The sequence below is a fragment of the Plasmodium gonderi genome (genome assembly GCF_002157705.1).
Source record: "Plasmodium gonderi DNA, contig: Pgo-contig_11, whole genome shotgun sequence".
In the NCBI taxonomy this organism is placed as follows: domain Eukaryota; phylum Apicomplexa; class Aconoidasida; order Haemosporida; family Plasmodiidae; genus Plasmodium; species Plasmodium gonderi.
The window spans coordinates 3,776-21,552 of NW_021628950.1; the positions used below are offsets into that span (position 1 = coordinate 3,776).

The following is a 17,777-nucleotide window of genomic DNA, read 5'->3' on the forward strand; positions in this document are numbered from 1 at the left end:
TGATAAAAGAAAATTAAGAAATTGTGAGTAAAAAATGGAATGAACCCAGTAAACTATTTCATACTTATTATAGGGGTTATAAGTTTTCTAACATTATATATATTATAATTTGTAATAATTTAGTTCTTTAGGATAAATATATTAAGCGTCAATTTTCTGGGGACATAGATATATTTATTATTTTAATTATTAAACACCACAAACAAATAAATGATTATAGATTTAAAAAAAATTTTATGGATAAATATATTCGCCTCCATATATTTTTTTACTAAGTAAAAAAAATACGAAAAAAATTATTTCAAAATTTATGGAGTATACATATAAAAAATATATTAAATATTATTGCTATAACCAAATTATAACGATATTAACAAATAATGTAAAAATATATATATCGTGTTATTAAAAAATTAGTTGTAATATTTTTAAATTACAGAAAAAACTGTATAAAAAAACAATTGTCGTTTATTAAAAGGGAGAATATATATATATATGAAATAATTAATTCTTGTATATAACTTATATATTTTTAAACGTATAAAATAAATATTTTTCAGTTGAATATGTCTTTTCTGTATAAGAATATATTATATTTTTCGTCTACTAAAATATTATTGTTCCTGGGTATAAGAAAGACGAACTCTAGTATTCTGCATGTTTTCTTTTTTTAATTTTGATCTATTTCTATTTGGAGTGTGATGTTTATTTTTTAGATTTTTTTTCCTAATTTCTCTTTCTTTGTGCAACCTCTTACGTAACCATGGTCCAAACGGAGTAAACTTTTGAGGAGTAAAATATATAAAATGTATGTAGTGTATTTCTGTGATATTAGAAAAATTGAGAATTATATAACTATAAAAAAAAAACAGTTTATATAATTAAAAATATTGACATTTACTTTATAATAAACGAAAGTTAAAAAAATTATACCCAACACAAGAATGGACGTTATAATGATACGCATAGGTAATGATTGATATATATTATATGCTTCTAAATGATAAGAATTATCATAACTAATATGAGTTGTCATTTTAACGTTACCATAAGTTTGTAATTCATCTTTTTTAGGGGGTTTATTTTCAGAATTATTATTAGTTTCTTTTTCGACATTTTTATTATCATTTAATTTAGCATTAACATCAGTTGTCACTGCATCACTACTACCATTTTGCATTTCAATTTGCTTATTACTTTGCAATAACAGCCTATTATCTTTTAATTTTTTACGTTTCGTTATGGGTTTCGCAGGGGTATATTGTTCTTGGTTTACAAATTTAAAAACTTTATCAAAATCTTCATTCTTAGGTGTTTTTACTGAATAACACCTTTTAACTGAGTCGTAATCAGGATGTGTTATATTGTAACATCTAATGTACTTATAATCTGTTGCACTTGATAGATCAGGAATTTTAGGGTCTGTACTTATTTTAATGGTTTGTAAATGAACACCTTCATATGATTCATCTTTTAACAAATTAAGTAAATTTTTTAAATCATTAGCTGATTTGTTAATATCCTTTTTTAAATTAAAAAGTAAAGGTTCACGAATACAATATTTATATAATTCAGATAACAAATTTTGGGGTCTATAAGCATCATCACAATGGAAATATGAAGAACAATGATTTTGAAGTCCATAATAAACACAGCAATCATCTCTAAATTTGTCATATATGGTAGATATATATTTAAGGTAATCAAAATAAAATAAATGACACTGATATTTATTATTTTTAGAAATATTTTCACTAATAGTATCAAAATTTTTAAAATAATCGTGTAAACGTTTTTTAAGTGTCGATTCTTCAAATGCATAATTAATGTCAATATAACAAACTTTATGAGTTGACACACTATTATTAATATGGATTATTGCTTCGTTAATTTTATCGATGAAATATTTTTTTTCATAGGGACATTTATATGAATCAAATATATCTTTTATTTCACCATATGTCAAGTAGGTTAAATGTGAACAAGCATCAGCATGTGTTTGTCCTTTACTCAAATAATTAGATAAATTTTCCAAACGAGAAGCAAATTTTTTGCAAAATGCAATAAGATATTGATCACATTGGCTATTATGAGATTTTATATTTTCACAATGTTTATCATGCTTATTATTAGCTTTTTTATCCTCCTTAATTTTTTCATATATTCCATATATAGGTAAATCTTTTAAAACATCATTCTGAAAATTACACAGTTACAATATATTATTTAAATATTTATTTATTTTTCTGAAATAAAGATATTTATATTGATTTTACGAATTAAATTGACATATAAATAATAAATGGTTATTATATTGTGTAAAAAATGAAAATATACCAATTGATCCTCACTTAAGGTTGTCACTTGAGTTGTAGGTGCATTGCCCATATTATAGAGTTCAAGGATGTTTGTTTAATATATTATTACTATTTTTTAATTATTCTAAATTTTTTTATTTGAAGATTATTGGTTATGAAGCTGGGATATATTTTTATACTTTTTTGGATATAAATATTTTATATTAACACTATTATATAACATATTTCATAAGGGAATAGTTTTATTTAATTCGTTTTTATATAAGAGGTAATTAAAGTTTATACACTATAAAGTTCACTAACACTGTTTAAATATATATTTTAGGAGAATGTTTGTTTTACTATGTAACAATAATTACAATATATTACATAATTTATTTTTTTTTTTACGTGATATATTTATTTTTAACTTTTAATAGAAAATAAATTAATTATGTTTCACTTGTATTTCATTTGTGCACGCTTGCCTTTTATAATCTCGTGTTATATATTTAGTAGATTACACTTAATTTTTCACTAATCTTTCTTTATATTTTTTTACGTATTTATTTTGGTGATATGAGATTATAATTGTGCTAAATATATCAGATGAAATTTCATGTATATCAATGAATTACAATAAAAATATAATTATAGATATAGATTTATGTGTTTCTCCGTACATTTAGATATTTGGAATATGCGTACAAAATTCTCTGTTTTATTTATCACATTTAAATTGTTTCATTTATGTCATTGACATATATTAATATTTTCCTTAACATTATAAAATGAAATATTAGCATTTTTAATTATACAGACACAGAAAATAGTGTGTTCTTTTAGCATTCATGGATATATTATTTCTTAATGTGAATAATTATAACAGCTTATAATTTTTTACATTTATGTATGCTATGAATTTTCGATAAATTTTCATTTTTATCGATTGTGTTAAAATAATGGTGTAAATATTACTAGAGAATTAAGAATAATTGCTTTTTATTATTATATAATTTTTTAATTTATCTTGATATTAAATTGAAAAAAATATAAAAACTAAATGAATAATATCCTATAGAAACTGTTAATCATTGTAGAACATTAAAATACACTATATAATTAATAGTTCCGAAAGTTAAAAAAGTAAGGTTTATTGGTAAAATAAATTGGGAATGTAATATTTACGCTTTTAGTTGATGAAAAAATAAATAATAAATTTTTTTTATAATTACAAGAACTTTTAATAATTCTTTTAAAAAATATTTATATAACACATATATAATATAGTGTATATTTGAATTTATTTATTATACTGTTATTAATCGAATTAAGTATAAAAGCCTTAGTTTTATTGAAATTATAAATTCTTTTAATTATGTATTGTATAATCCTGTTGAAAATGCATAAAAAATTAATAATAATACAACATATTATTTTATGAATTCCTGTACACTTTCTTATGCGAATGATATACCTGAATATTTTAATTCTAATTGTATTCCTGAAACTGATTATTTTATGAGATATGGAGATGTAAATATTCAAGGAATGAGATTATAAGTAGTGTCATTAAAAAAAACAGTGTATGAAATTAATATAGAAAGTTAGACATGTAGTTCTATAGTTAAAACTTAGATATTGTAAAGGAATCAATGAAATCTCACCTAACACTGATAGGATCTTTAGCATTGATTCGATATGAGTAGTTTCAATTGTTGCTTTTATATATTATGTAAAAATATATTATTATATATATAAAATAGTAATTTAATACATAATTTTTATAACATATGTATTTACAGTATTAGAAAATATTTATCTACATATTTATAAGCAAGAAAAGGCAATTAAAAAAGAGCAAAAAAACATTTTGAACCTTGGTTGTACACAGAATAAAGTGTAAAAAATGGGAAATATATATTCATTTAGAAAATTAGGTAAATCAAAATTATAAATAAAATCTTCTAATAACTAGAAATAATTATTCCATTTTTACAAATGTAATTTAGGACACAAATCTCTCTTATATTACTAAATCAAAAATGAGAAGTAATTGGAATATATTTAAAATAATAGATAAAATTAGATAAGGATACGAAGTTCCATTTAAAAAAATATGATTCGTGGTTAGTGGTTCAGAATTAATAATTTATTCCCAATATTATACTAAAAATACATTTACATAGAATGAGTTTAGACTAAAATATAGAAAATTCTATTTATATTCCACATTCTTATATCAACATGAAATTAAAACTAATTATAAATAATTGAATACATAAAGGAGTTAGATATTATGACATGTCACTTTATTTTATTAATAAAAACATTAGAAAAATTCACTTAAGTGTGTATCCAACATCTTATTTATGCTTTTGTGACCAATGGATTTTGTAGAATTGTAGCGTGTTATCCATGATTTTACGTGCTTATGACAATGCTAAATTGTATTTGTATTACATCGTTTATTTTTTCTTTATAATATAAAATTTGTTTATTTTATGATTTAGATTAATAAAAAAAAAAAAACACGATTTTATATTTTCACTTTGCCTATTATCTTACTCCATTATAGTGTTTTGTCAAAAATCAAGTAAAAAATAAAAATAAAGTTAGTAATCTTCTTTTTAATGAGTATGATGTATTATTATTACTTGTAAGTTATTTCCAAAAAATATTTGAATAAAAGCATCATTTAACTGGGATGCCAATGTGTATGTAAATGCCTCAATAATCCAACATCTATTTTTTTGCATTAAACAAACGAATTATATTTTTAGAATTGAAAAATGTATTTTTTAAGAAATGATTTTCATTATGGAAAATGAATGAAAAAAGATTTATCAGGTATAATTTATATTCTTTTTATATATATAACCTTTTTTATAAGTTAACTATAATACAAACACACATATAAATAAGCATTTTTTTTTTGTGTAAGCTTTTAATGTAGTCATAGGAAAATTAATTTAGGAAATAAGGTATCCCATTAAATAATATTTATACAAATGTGTTATATATATATTTTTTTTATATTATTTTTCATAAATAATGTGTTAACTCCTTTATATATAATTTTACTTGATACAAATGATTCAAATTATATTGAATACATTAATTGAAGTGCATCTGATGTTGAAAATATTAGTAAATTTAAAATAGTAATAATTACTATAACAATAATTTTCATTTATATATAAAATTTGTAATATAAATAAAATTTAATCTGCTACATTTAAACAAACAATTAAACATATTATTTGTAAAATATAATTTAAGTTTTTTCTGATATTTCAACGTAGTATACATTATAATAATATTATAATCCTTTATTTATAAATAATTTAAAAAATATCAAAACTAGATTTCCTGTATGTTTAATACATTACTTATTTATATTATGTAAATATAATAGTAAATGGATTATTCTTTCTACAACACTATTACAGTAAAAATCCAACATCGGTATATGATAACACTACGATTTACAATGTGGGATATATATTAGTTGAATTTATATTTTCTTATGTTTTTTTCTATAATAAAGAACTCAATAAAGATGATAAGCATTATGAATTTACTAATGTTTACACTATATTATAATAGATATGCCATTTTTTTCATAAATATGCTTTTTAATAGTTACAATGGGATATATTGTGTAATAAATAAAATATTTTGAACTCAAATATATTTATTTGCAATATTAGGAATGTATAATTTTAATTCATATGAAGAGAAAAACAAAAATGTAAAAGAGGAAAAGAAAGGTAATTATTTCTTGGTATAAAAATTAGGAATAAAGAATATAAATTCATCATATACTTGATTTAATGTTTTATTAATATTATTATGCTCATTATATTACTAAATATATATATTATTTGAATCAATAGGTAATAAAACACTGGGTATACAAAAAATATAGAGAGAGAATTATTAAATAATTATAAATTATGTACAGTTTTGTGTAAATCAGTACTTATATAAGCTATTTTTATATATGTAGTAAAAGTTATATAAAAGTGTTATTCTAATTAATTTAATAGGTATTTATATTTTAAAATAATAGTGTTATGAAAATGATCATTTTTTCCAATTTTATTTATATTATAATGGAATACTCTGTATCTATGTACAAAATTATCATGTACAATAACATATATCATGATGACGATTATTATAAAAAAAGTGTTACTTGATATTTTAATTATTCTGAAGTAACAATAAAATTTTTTAATTACTAAGTGTTTCGATTTGGTATTATAAAAAAATAAGAGAAACATTACACAATATTTATAATAATATTGCTTTATACTTTTAAGTACATATGTGATTACAGAATATTCAATACTACTTTTATTATATATTGTTTATGCGTATATGTATGTTAAATATGCTGTCTCTAATTTTTATTTTACTTTTATTAAAACTTTGAAAGATTTTAAATTTAGGATTTCATAGTAATTTAAATTGAAATGTTAATATATTATTTATGCAAGTATAAAAATAATGAATTTATATAAAGGGAAATAATATTGAACACTTTAATATCATGGTTTACTAGTATTATACAACTATATTATTGGTTATACATATAATAAAAATATATTTATACAAAAAAAAAAAAAAGAACAAAAGAAAATTTTGATGCATAGTCCTCGTGTAAATGATGCAATATGAAAAATAGTTATCAGTACATTATACCCCACAATTATGCTAGCATAAAAGCATATTGCACATTTATTAAACTTATACAACTGTAGACATAATAAATGATAAAAACATAGTATTATAATAATATTATAAGTCACAAATATGTATATATTTATGTTATTATTAGTATTATATTATGAACACATAAATAATAATTATTTTAATTATATCTCTAATAAAAATTAATAATTCATTTATGTATGGAATAATATATCTATATAATAAATATTTATATAGAAAAAAATAAATATGAGTTTTAAATGAATGGTGTTATTAAATTGAATTTAATTCTACATTATATTATGATACACATTATTTATTAAGTGTAAACACAACGAATTATACTTAGGATAATTCCTGTTAATGAGACTTTACAATTCATGAAGAAATAATAGAATAAATGTAGTATCACATAAGAGATTTTACGAAATGTAGTAATTGATTCAAGTGTATTGATCTCTAAATATTTTTTTGTAAATCCTAATATATAAATAGTGGAATATAATGGAAAAAGATATAAAATATGCAAATATGATCAATCCTGTTTAAATATATTATATTTATGGTTTAATAATTTTGAATTTCATGAAAACAGTTAAAAATATATATATACATTTTTCAAATATTTTCAATATAATAGCATAACAAGAACATCTTACTACAACATTAGACTTAAAAATATTTCTATTAATAATAAAACAAAAGTATAAAAATTAGATAAATAATTAAATATTGTTAATCAAGTAAAAAAATAATAAATATATAATATGACATAATTTGAGGATATTAATATAATATTAAGATTATATGGAGTATAATATTATGCATTATTATGATTTATATATGTAAATATAAAATATTTATTATTATTACATATTATAAGAGTTAAAAAAAAAGTTTTATATAAAAAATCTATTAATAGAGATTTATAATAATGCGTGTACTTTTCATTAATATTACATAATAGCATGATATATGTAGAAATAATTTTTATGTGTATTTAATGATTATTAGAAATTAAAAATTATATATGCATACCTACATTAGTTTATATGGCATATTATTTTGTTTTTATATAATATATGTCTATATAGAACAGAATAATCTTATTCATTCAGTCTGTAATATATTAAAAAAATACAATAAAAAAATACATTCATAGCTTTTAATCACTATTTATACTATTATTGAATAATTTTTTTTAATATTGTTATATATTTTTCCTAATATGATGTTATTAATCTACAAATATATATTAATTTTTATGTTATTATAATAATTATTGTATTCTTACATAATGTTATTAGAAGAAAAGTCTATATAATGTGTTTATAATTTTTTTATGTCTTTTTGAACAAAATATTCTATGCTAACTATTTATTTAATGGTAAGATTATTCAACGTTGTACAATATATTATATCTTTCATTCATTGCAATTCTGCTCGATATATCAGAATTCTGTAGTGTTTTGTATTCACCCAGTGTACTTAACTTTTTTTTTATACTATCTAATCCAAGGCGTAAGTATGTGCCATACGAGGTGAACTAATTTGTAATAAAAAAAGTGATTTATTATTGGTATAATTTTTTAATAAAAAGTGTATTTTTAAAGATTACTTATGAAATTTATTTATATCACAAATATATTCAAATTATAACACAATTAACCTTAATCAGAATGAATAGAAAAATACATATTAATAACGTCACTACAAATGTAATTACAATTGGACCTGATACATTAGATTTACAGGTAGTTTTTACTTCTTCTTTAGTAGCAACAATATCCTTAATTTTAAATATCTTCATATATGGATCTATCTTTTCTTTAATGATATCACAAAAACCATTTTTATCTCTATTTAAACAAAATTTTTCTAATATGTCATAATTTTTATGCATCTCATATATAATTGAGAGTTTTTCTAAATCATCATTAGTTTTAAATTTTACCGAATAAAAATCTGATAGACTTTTATTCTTATAAATTTCCTTAAATACATTAATTAAATAAATAGATGGCAAATTGTTATTTTCGATTTTTTTCTCCTGAAGTAAATCGTGATATATCCAATAATGCAAATAATTATAAGCAATTATTCTCTTATTCTTATCGTCATAATCACTTATCCTTTTTAAATATGATATAGCTTGAGGGCATTTTTCAAGTATTCTAGATTCAACATCAAATGAATAGCTATTATACAAACCCTTGCATTTATGTGCGTAGCTATCACCTGAATTAACTTCATACCCATCCATAATTTCTTTATATGTAAGAAAATGCTTTACATTGCTATACTAAAATGAGAAAAAATATATATTATGATATAAAAATATATATTCTTAATGGGAAATGACATTTAAAAATATTAAAACAGTATTATTTTTATTATATAGATTGAATCATACGTCTATCTTCTGCATCGTGGTTCATGTTATATAATATTAGTGGTTGAATAAAATAATGAAGTTATGAAAATAAAAAAATATATTTTAAAACATAAAAAAATGCATAATGAAGAAAATTATACTTAGAAATTATTATAATCATGCATCTGATATAGAAAGATCATGATTCTCTTATTAGTTTTTTTTTTTTTTTTTTTTGACCTATATATAACTATAATAATATGTAAAGCATAGTATATTTTTTAATTAATGTGTATAAATAAGAAAAAACAAAACTATATTATTTTATAAGAAATAATAATATTTCGTGTTATTTTGTAATATAAAATCTATATTAATTCGCAAAAGTTGCAAAATATTACTAACAAAATGTACAACAAAAAAGAAGTATATTATTAAGGTGTTCCTAACATAAATATATATATAAAATCATTCTTTCCTAGTTTTTTTTTATTTTAATGTTAGTATATATAATTTATAAAATATATCGTTATGTGATAGAGTAAGTTAAAATATTCCTTCAAATATATTATAAGTTGGTTGCTCTTATACAACTTAAAATAGATGTTTATTAAAATGAATTATTGTAATACGTATGAATTACGCGTAAATAATCTCCAGAATATGTTTTATCTATTTGATAAATTATAACACTTAATATGAGTATATTATTTAATGTAAATCAGTATATTATATATATCTGTTTATATTTTACTTATATATGTACTATGAATATATATTATACAATTAAAAATATTTCATATGAAGACAATATTTTTTTCATGAATAAATGTATCATAAAAGATCTCATGATGTAGAATATACTACTTGTGTGCTCCTGTGTTATAATTAATGTTTTATTGTTTATTCTATGTAATAATACAAACATTTAATAAAATATCAAGAAATAATAATATAATTCTCAAAATTAATATTACAAAAATAATATTTATTTTGTCCATTGCTAATTATCATGAGAAAATTACTTTTATTATTGGTACATTTTTATATATTTATTTTTTAATCATAATTCAATTGAAATAATTAATGATTATTCCGTATTTCATATGAATTTACTCAACGGAAGAATAAATTAATTCTTACTATATTATTATATAATGTATATAGGAACCAATTAAATACATGTATTAGTGTCATTATAGATGATATATTTTAAAACATTTCTTTAAAATATTTTTTATTTTACGTCCTACTTAAAATTTATGTTTAAAAACTAATGTGATATATATGGCATTTATATTATCTAACTTCTTCAGATATAAGTACATTCTAAAACAGTAATAATTTTAATAGCGTGTATATGCATAAATGTTAATCTAAAATATACATTAAAACTACATAAAATGAAATAATATAAGAAATAGTGTAATTTTTGCTTATTATTTATGTAAAACACATATGAAATCATATATTTCATTTTAGATCATAATTATTTTATATGGTAATAAAGAATCAATTAAATATTAAATAACAACTAAAATTTGTTCACTTATTTTAAGTTTCTTATCATTAATTATACATATTACCATAAGTATTACATTACGTAAGGGAAAAAGAACTATAAAACATATAATCACATTAATGGCACATATAAATACTGGATATGCGTTTCATTTTTTATTGAGAGAGTTAGTGAATTTGTACATATTTAAAATATTGGAAAGGTTCTAATGCTATATTTTAACATCATCTATTATTTTATCTTAAAATTATATTTATCTTTTTCAATTGGAGTATATCAAAGAATTAAAAAGAATAATAGATTTCATATGTAATTAACACTATTATTTAAGTTGTATAATATATTATGATGAAAAGATTGAATTTTATTTTTCTCATGAATATATAATTATATTATATGAGATGTTAATTATTCTCCATGTTTTTATTTTTAAAAATAGATATATACTTATTAATAAGGTTCATTGTTTTATATAATTCTTTTGCATAAAAGTATATTATGAAATGGTTAATTCTATAGTATGTCTAAATTATTAAAATAAGATTATTGCAATATTTGTATATTTAATTTTCTAAAAATGTTATAAATTCCTGTTCAATATAGTTTACATATTATTTATTTTTATTTATTTTAAATCTTAGTATAAAAAAGTAGAACATTTTTTCTATTGTAAAAAAGAGATAAGTAAACATGCAGTTGAAAGTGGAGCTACTGACAGTTGGTGGGGGAAGGTATGTAATGAAGAATCTTATAAAAAAAAATTAAAAGAATTAATTGGCGATAATGGTGATGAAGGAAAAATATGCATTCAAGCTATGCAATACTTAGGTGAAGTAAATGCTACTCAGGTTGATAGTTTAAAACAAGCCGGATGTCACTACCTCTATTATTGGATATATGATCATCTTTTTAAAAGGGATATAAATAAAATTGCAGATATAAAAGAATTTTTTATCGAATTAATTCGTATATTTAGATTGAAAATACGGGAAATAAAAGAACACATATTCCAAAGGAATGAAATACCATTTGAAGATGATGATTTGCCAAAGGTTGAAGCCATATATAATATGAATAAAAATGATAAATATATAAAAGATACTTGTAGTTCAAATAAAGACGCAGTTTTTTGTGAAGCAATTAAAGAATATGTTGAAAAATATAATATTATGATTAAAACTCAAGTTAGTTTAACTGATGAACCCAGTAAAATTCAAACAGAACAATCATGTCAGTACCATATTGGAATACCCATTATTATCACACTTATTGTAACTTTGTTAATATTGGTTTTTATATTTATATTGTTTAAAGTTAGTTACTCCATTATTTTTATACATTTATACTATAAAATGCTTTTCCTGAATTATATATATAATAATAATTTTGCATAAAATAAATTATATTTTTAATGTATAAATTTTTTATTTTATTATGAATTAGTTTACATCATTTGGTTCTTTTTTTCGTCGAACAATATTGCGTAAAAGGGAAGAATGGGGTAATGTGGATGAAGAAATAAATTTATTCGATGAATCAGAAATATTCAGTCCTATAACAAGACACAGTAGTAATAGTATGTTATATATTTCTCGCTAATTTTGTGACTAGAAATATAAGAAGAAGAGAATGCATTATTTAAACATCGTATTAAATGTTGTAAGAAATTATATGGGAAATATCTCTCTTAATAGATTCATATAAAAGGAAAGTTATCTTTTTAATGTAATATTAATAACATAATATATTAATTTGTGATCATAAAAGATAGAATTTAAAATTATATAATATAATAAATTGAATTATATTATTTAATACAATAAATAGCATTATATATAAATTCTATGAACAAATATATTCTTTTTCTAGATATCATATACTATATTTTGCATGTACATGGAGATTTTTTTATGATAAAATGATTATTATAAATAAATTAATTGTATATTACATTGAAAATAGAATAATGCATATAAAAATTTCTTATTTTAATAATGATTGAATAAAAATAATATACATTTTTACTATATATATCAAATATTTTGTTTATAGAAAAGTATTTATAAATGTATATAGAATGATTAAATAATAATATTAATAATTAAATTTGAATTCTAATACATTTTATAATATTTGCCACATATCATAAAACTATGGGTATTATATACAACTATATATATAATATTATTATTTGAAAACATAAGATAAATATGTTTTATATATAAATGGATGGACTTAAATTATAGAATGTACAATATTTTAAAAAAAAAAATATACGTTTAATATATTGAATGCTTTTTTTCGAATTTGTATGTTTTTATTATTCTAATTACTACAGAAATACATGACAATTTATGTAATTCTCATTATACCTTAAAATAAACTAAGTTGAATTTCCTAACTATTCTTATATGTTTATTAGATGTATTCTACAGAGTTATATACGATTCTATGTTCTTTTACGTTCATATTATTATATGTCTTCTTAAATTCATTTATTAAATTTAGATTATTTATATTTTTTTTCTTTAATGTTCTTCTTATGGTTTTCAATTTTAGTAGTAAAAATGAACCATAAGTACTGTACTCACAATAAAGGGTGAGCTTATTATTATTATAAGAACGTAATTTTTGCAAATTATATATAATGAATATGGTAATATGACATTTATATAATATATATAAATTAATTTTTAACCTTATATAAAATATATAATATTATTAATATTGAGAAAGCAAAAACAACCAGGCTTATGACTGTTTGTGTTTCTGCAAACCGGGCTGAATTTTTCATTGTTTCTGCTATTTCCACTATTTCGCAGTTGTTTAATGTCTCTGGTTTTCTCGCTGACTTGATTGTTATCTTTGTCTGAGCCATTAACTATTTTTCAGAGTTTAAGTCTAGGGTTAACGTTTTTATTACATGATTATTGATATTTCTGTAACATACTATTCTTTTTCATTATTTACCATAAAATATGTAATATTTGTACATTTTAATACATCGTGGATTTTATTTAAAAAATAAAATTTTATAATATTATATATAGAGTATTCTGATCCATAGTTTAATGAATTTGTTTTTTTTAGTTTCTTATATAACAACATATTATCAACTCATGCGTTATTTTGGTAAATTAAGTTTTTTTTTCATTATTTATTTTTGTGTATTATAAAAAAAATTGCTTAAATTCATAAAAATTATCTTTCTTAATATTTAATAGATCAAATTCATAACTTTTTTCATGGATATACTAATTCATTACCACGTTAATTGTGGAATAAATATTTTTAAAGATTTGGTTATCCATTTAATCGAACATCTTAGATCCAATACAGAAATATAAATAATATGATCATTTATAAGGGTATTCAGCAATATCTTTCTTTGTAGACACATATTAAGTGGTATATAATATATCTTTATATTCCTTATATTTTCCATATAGATGAGACGTAATTTTAGCTCTAAATAATTGATCATTATGATAACTTGCATTTTGTGCATTATACAGCTCATTATAGTATATATTTTTGTTAAATTATTTCATGTCACAATGCTGGGAATTTTGAATGATTAAGTGAAATGTGTAAATAAGTTATTAATATAATAAAAGACATTATTAATATAAATACATAAGCAGCTAAAAAAAAAAAGCACAAATTAAGAATTAATGAATATCAACACATATAAAATACTGCATACATTTAATTCTTTTATGACATATTAAGGATAAACAATGAATACATAATAGGGATTTTGAAAAAATAGTGTATTATATATAGGGGGAAAATAAAAAATTTGCATAAATTTTTTGTAGTATATTATGTATATTTTAATTTGAGATAAACATTTATAATTAAAAAGTAAAGGAATATTCATGTGATAAAAATAAAATTGCTATTAAAATATTAAATTTATAAATATGTGAATTTTAGTAATTTAGACGCATAGTAAGATTCTTTATATAAGGTTCAGGATTCCATATTTTATATTATATGGGCCAAAGGGTAGTTTTAGAGTACATTTTTTTTTTATTTTTGTCATTTCACTTATTCTGCAATGATTCTGTAATTTGTTTGGTTCTTCTGGATATTTGTAATATTTACGTTTTAGCATCATTTATTATTTTTCCAAAAAAAAAAATGATAGAGACACATTAATACGATAATTTCTGCTTTTTGTTTTATTAAAAGATGGACACATGATATGTAAAATTTTTTCTCTGTTATACTAATTTCAATGTGAGTATAGGGCGTAATATAGAGTAATAATATAAATCTATATGTACATACTTTCTTATATTTTACTTATATATATATATATATATAGTGTATTGATCTGTTATAGGACAAAAGCTTATTTTATGAGAACATAGTTTATAATGTCGTATAAGCATACATGTGTAAGACAAGTGTTATATTATTAATTTTATATGTTATTCCTGGATTACAATCCTTCTTTATACACATAGCTGTTTGTTGAGTTCAATGATATAAATCTTTAATAAAACAAGAACTTATCAAATAAATTACATATTTTATCATATCATTTGACCGTATGTATTATCGACTGAAAATCATTTTAGGGATAAATTTGTTTTATATATTTTAGTTATATAAATATATTTTCCCCTTTTTTTTAGTGCCAATTCTGTAAAAAATATATTTTCTCAATATCATGAATCAGCGTAATTACAATATCTGATCCATTATATAAATAAACAAGAGCATATATATGTGAGTTAATACTACTATTTAATTCAAAATGTCATGAGTATTATTTATACAGTAATAAGTCACATTTTTAAATAATTAATTAATAAAAAAATATATTAAATTAAATACAGAACTAATAAACACATCACATAGATGTGTTCTAATAATTAAGTGCACATACATTAAATTTATATAAAAATAATTTTCTTGGTAGTATAATTTACTCGCTAATAAATTTTAAAAAAGATATTAAATAATTTGTATGACAAATTAACAAAAAATTATTTATCAATTATATTATTATTATAAAAAGAGAATTTTATTTCTATTTCATAATACTCAATATTTTACGATGAAATAAATGACATATTTTTACAGAAAAATTCATGTGTTATATTTAGCATTCCTCTTATACTTCTTAAATATTGTGCAGATTATAGTTGTAACATATTAGGAAATTGTTTATATGTTTATCATTATAATTCTTCTTATTATGAATTTATAAAAGTCATAAAGTTGAGGTTTGAAATTAACATATTACGATATAAATTGAATTATGTGTGAAATATACGTATATATATAAAGAAATTTTTTTTGCTTGATAATGAATAATTAAAAAAAAATATATTGTAAAATCATTGAAATTTATCGAATTTATTATTTTATTTTAATAAAATATACTCGAAAAAATATACACATAACATAAAAGTATATATTAAATTTATAACTGAAGAAAACGCTGCAAACAATTATGACAAAAATAGAAATACACAAGGTGAAATATATTAAAAATGTATCATTCAATCCCCTTATATATAAGTGAATATATTAAATGGGGATAATAATAAATGTCTTATAATTGAGGAATATTTGAATTATACAAACTGTTACCTACTGCGAAAAACATTCACGTGCTCGGAAAGTAATTACGATAGATTAATTGAACCATTCAGCAATTCAGAAGAAAAATAAATAAAATTATGAGAAAATATCACGAGTCAAGAGGAATATATAGTATGATAATGTGAGGTTTTAGGCCATCTAATTGAGGAGCTCTAGAGAGCAAAATATATTTAAGAATAAATGTGTATGAAGAATTCTTCTGGGAAGAGAGTATATAAAAAATTGGTAACATAAAATGGATGAGAATTGATGTAAACATTAAAAAAATATGTATCGCTCATTGAAACCTGTATAAATTCTCCAATAATAATAACTATAATATTATGTTGATTATTGTTAGAAAGGAATAAAAGAAAAGACTAGTTAATGTACAATTTTGATTGCCTAAAGTAATGTATTTCCAAAAATGAATGTAATTTATGGTGCAAATATTTAGAAGATTACTAAATCAAATACAAAAACGAGTTACATCCTATTTAGCATTACAAGAATAATTAGATAAAGGAATTATGTTCCATAAAATTTAGTAATATTTGTGCAAATTATATAAACAAATAGTGCGCAATTCTAAAAGAGATGAACACCTATATAAAAAAATGATTTGGTATAAAATCTAGAAGAATATCTTGTAATATCCTAAAATTTGGCATGAATGTAAAATAAAAATTTTATAAAAAAATATTATTAATATAAAGATGATAAGTGCTATCATTTCCTACATTGTGATGTAAATGAAGGATTTAAAGATTGGCCAAATAAGAGAATATCCATTTTTCCATTTAATAATTCATAATTATTGTATTTATTAGACGTATAGAATAATTTTCATAAATTTAATGATCACAATAGCATATAAATTGTTTTTAGATTATTTCATTAGTATTTGTTACTAAATAATACTCATTTTGTTGGCATAGATATGAAAGAGCAAATACATTAAATTTTATAGTTTTCAATTTGTAACTTTATATAACTGAATTGTGAACAACATATAATAAAAAATTATAAGATTCCAAAAATAATTGTAAATCATTTGTTAAGCTAATACAAGGATTTTTTAAGAAGCATAGGAAAAATCATGTGAATTAATACTTATTATCGAAATTGCTGGTATTCTAAATAATATAAAATATATTTTTAAGCTAACTATAATTAATACATTCACAGATGCAGAAACACATTATAATAAAAATACAATTTAGTGTGAACGTATAAAAATAAAAAGGTTTATATTATCCATGTA

At 20.1% G+C, this 17,777-nt stretch overlaps 2 protein-coding genes across 2 annotated transcripts; both read right to left on the minus strand.

Annotated features, from left to right (window-relative positions):
• Window positions 1-614: 614 nt before the first annotated feature.
• PGO_000075 (variable surface protein) lies at window positions 615-2,388 on the minus strand (the record flags this gene model as incomplete). Its single annotated transcript, XM_028690702.1, has 3 exons — window positions 615-782; window positions 914-2,197; window positions 2,338-2,388. The coding sequence occupies 3 exons, from the start codon at window positions 2,386-2,388 to the stop codon at window positions 615-617; spliced, it is 1,503 nt and encodes a 500-aa protein (XP_028546503.1).
• A 6,021-nt stretch (window positions 2,389-8,409) lies between these two features.
• On the minus strand, window positions 8,410-9,444 carry PGO_000080 (variable surface protein; the record flags this gene model as incomplete). The annotated part of the gene is made up of 3 exons (XM_028690703.1): window positions 8,410-8,562; window positions 8,677-9,318; window positions 9,430-9,444. The coding sequence occupies 3 exons, from the start codon at window positions 9,442-9,444 to the stop codon at window positions 8,410-8,412; spliced, it is 810 nt and encodes a 269-aa protein (XP_028546504.1).
• Window positions 9,445-17,777: the final 8,333 nt, after the last annotated feature.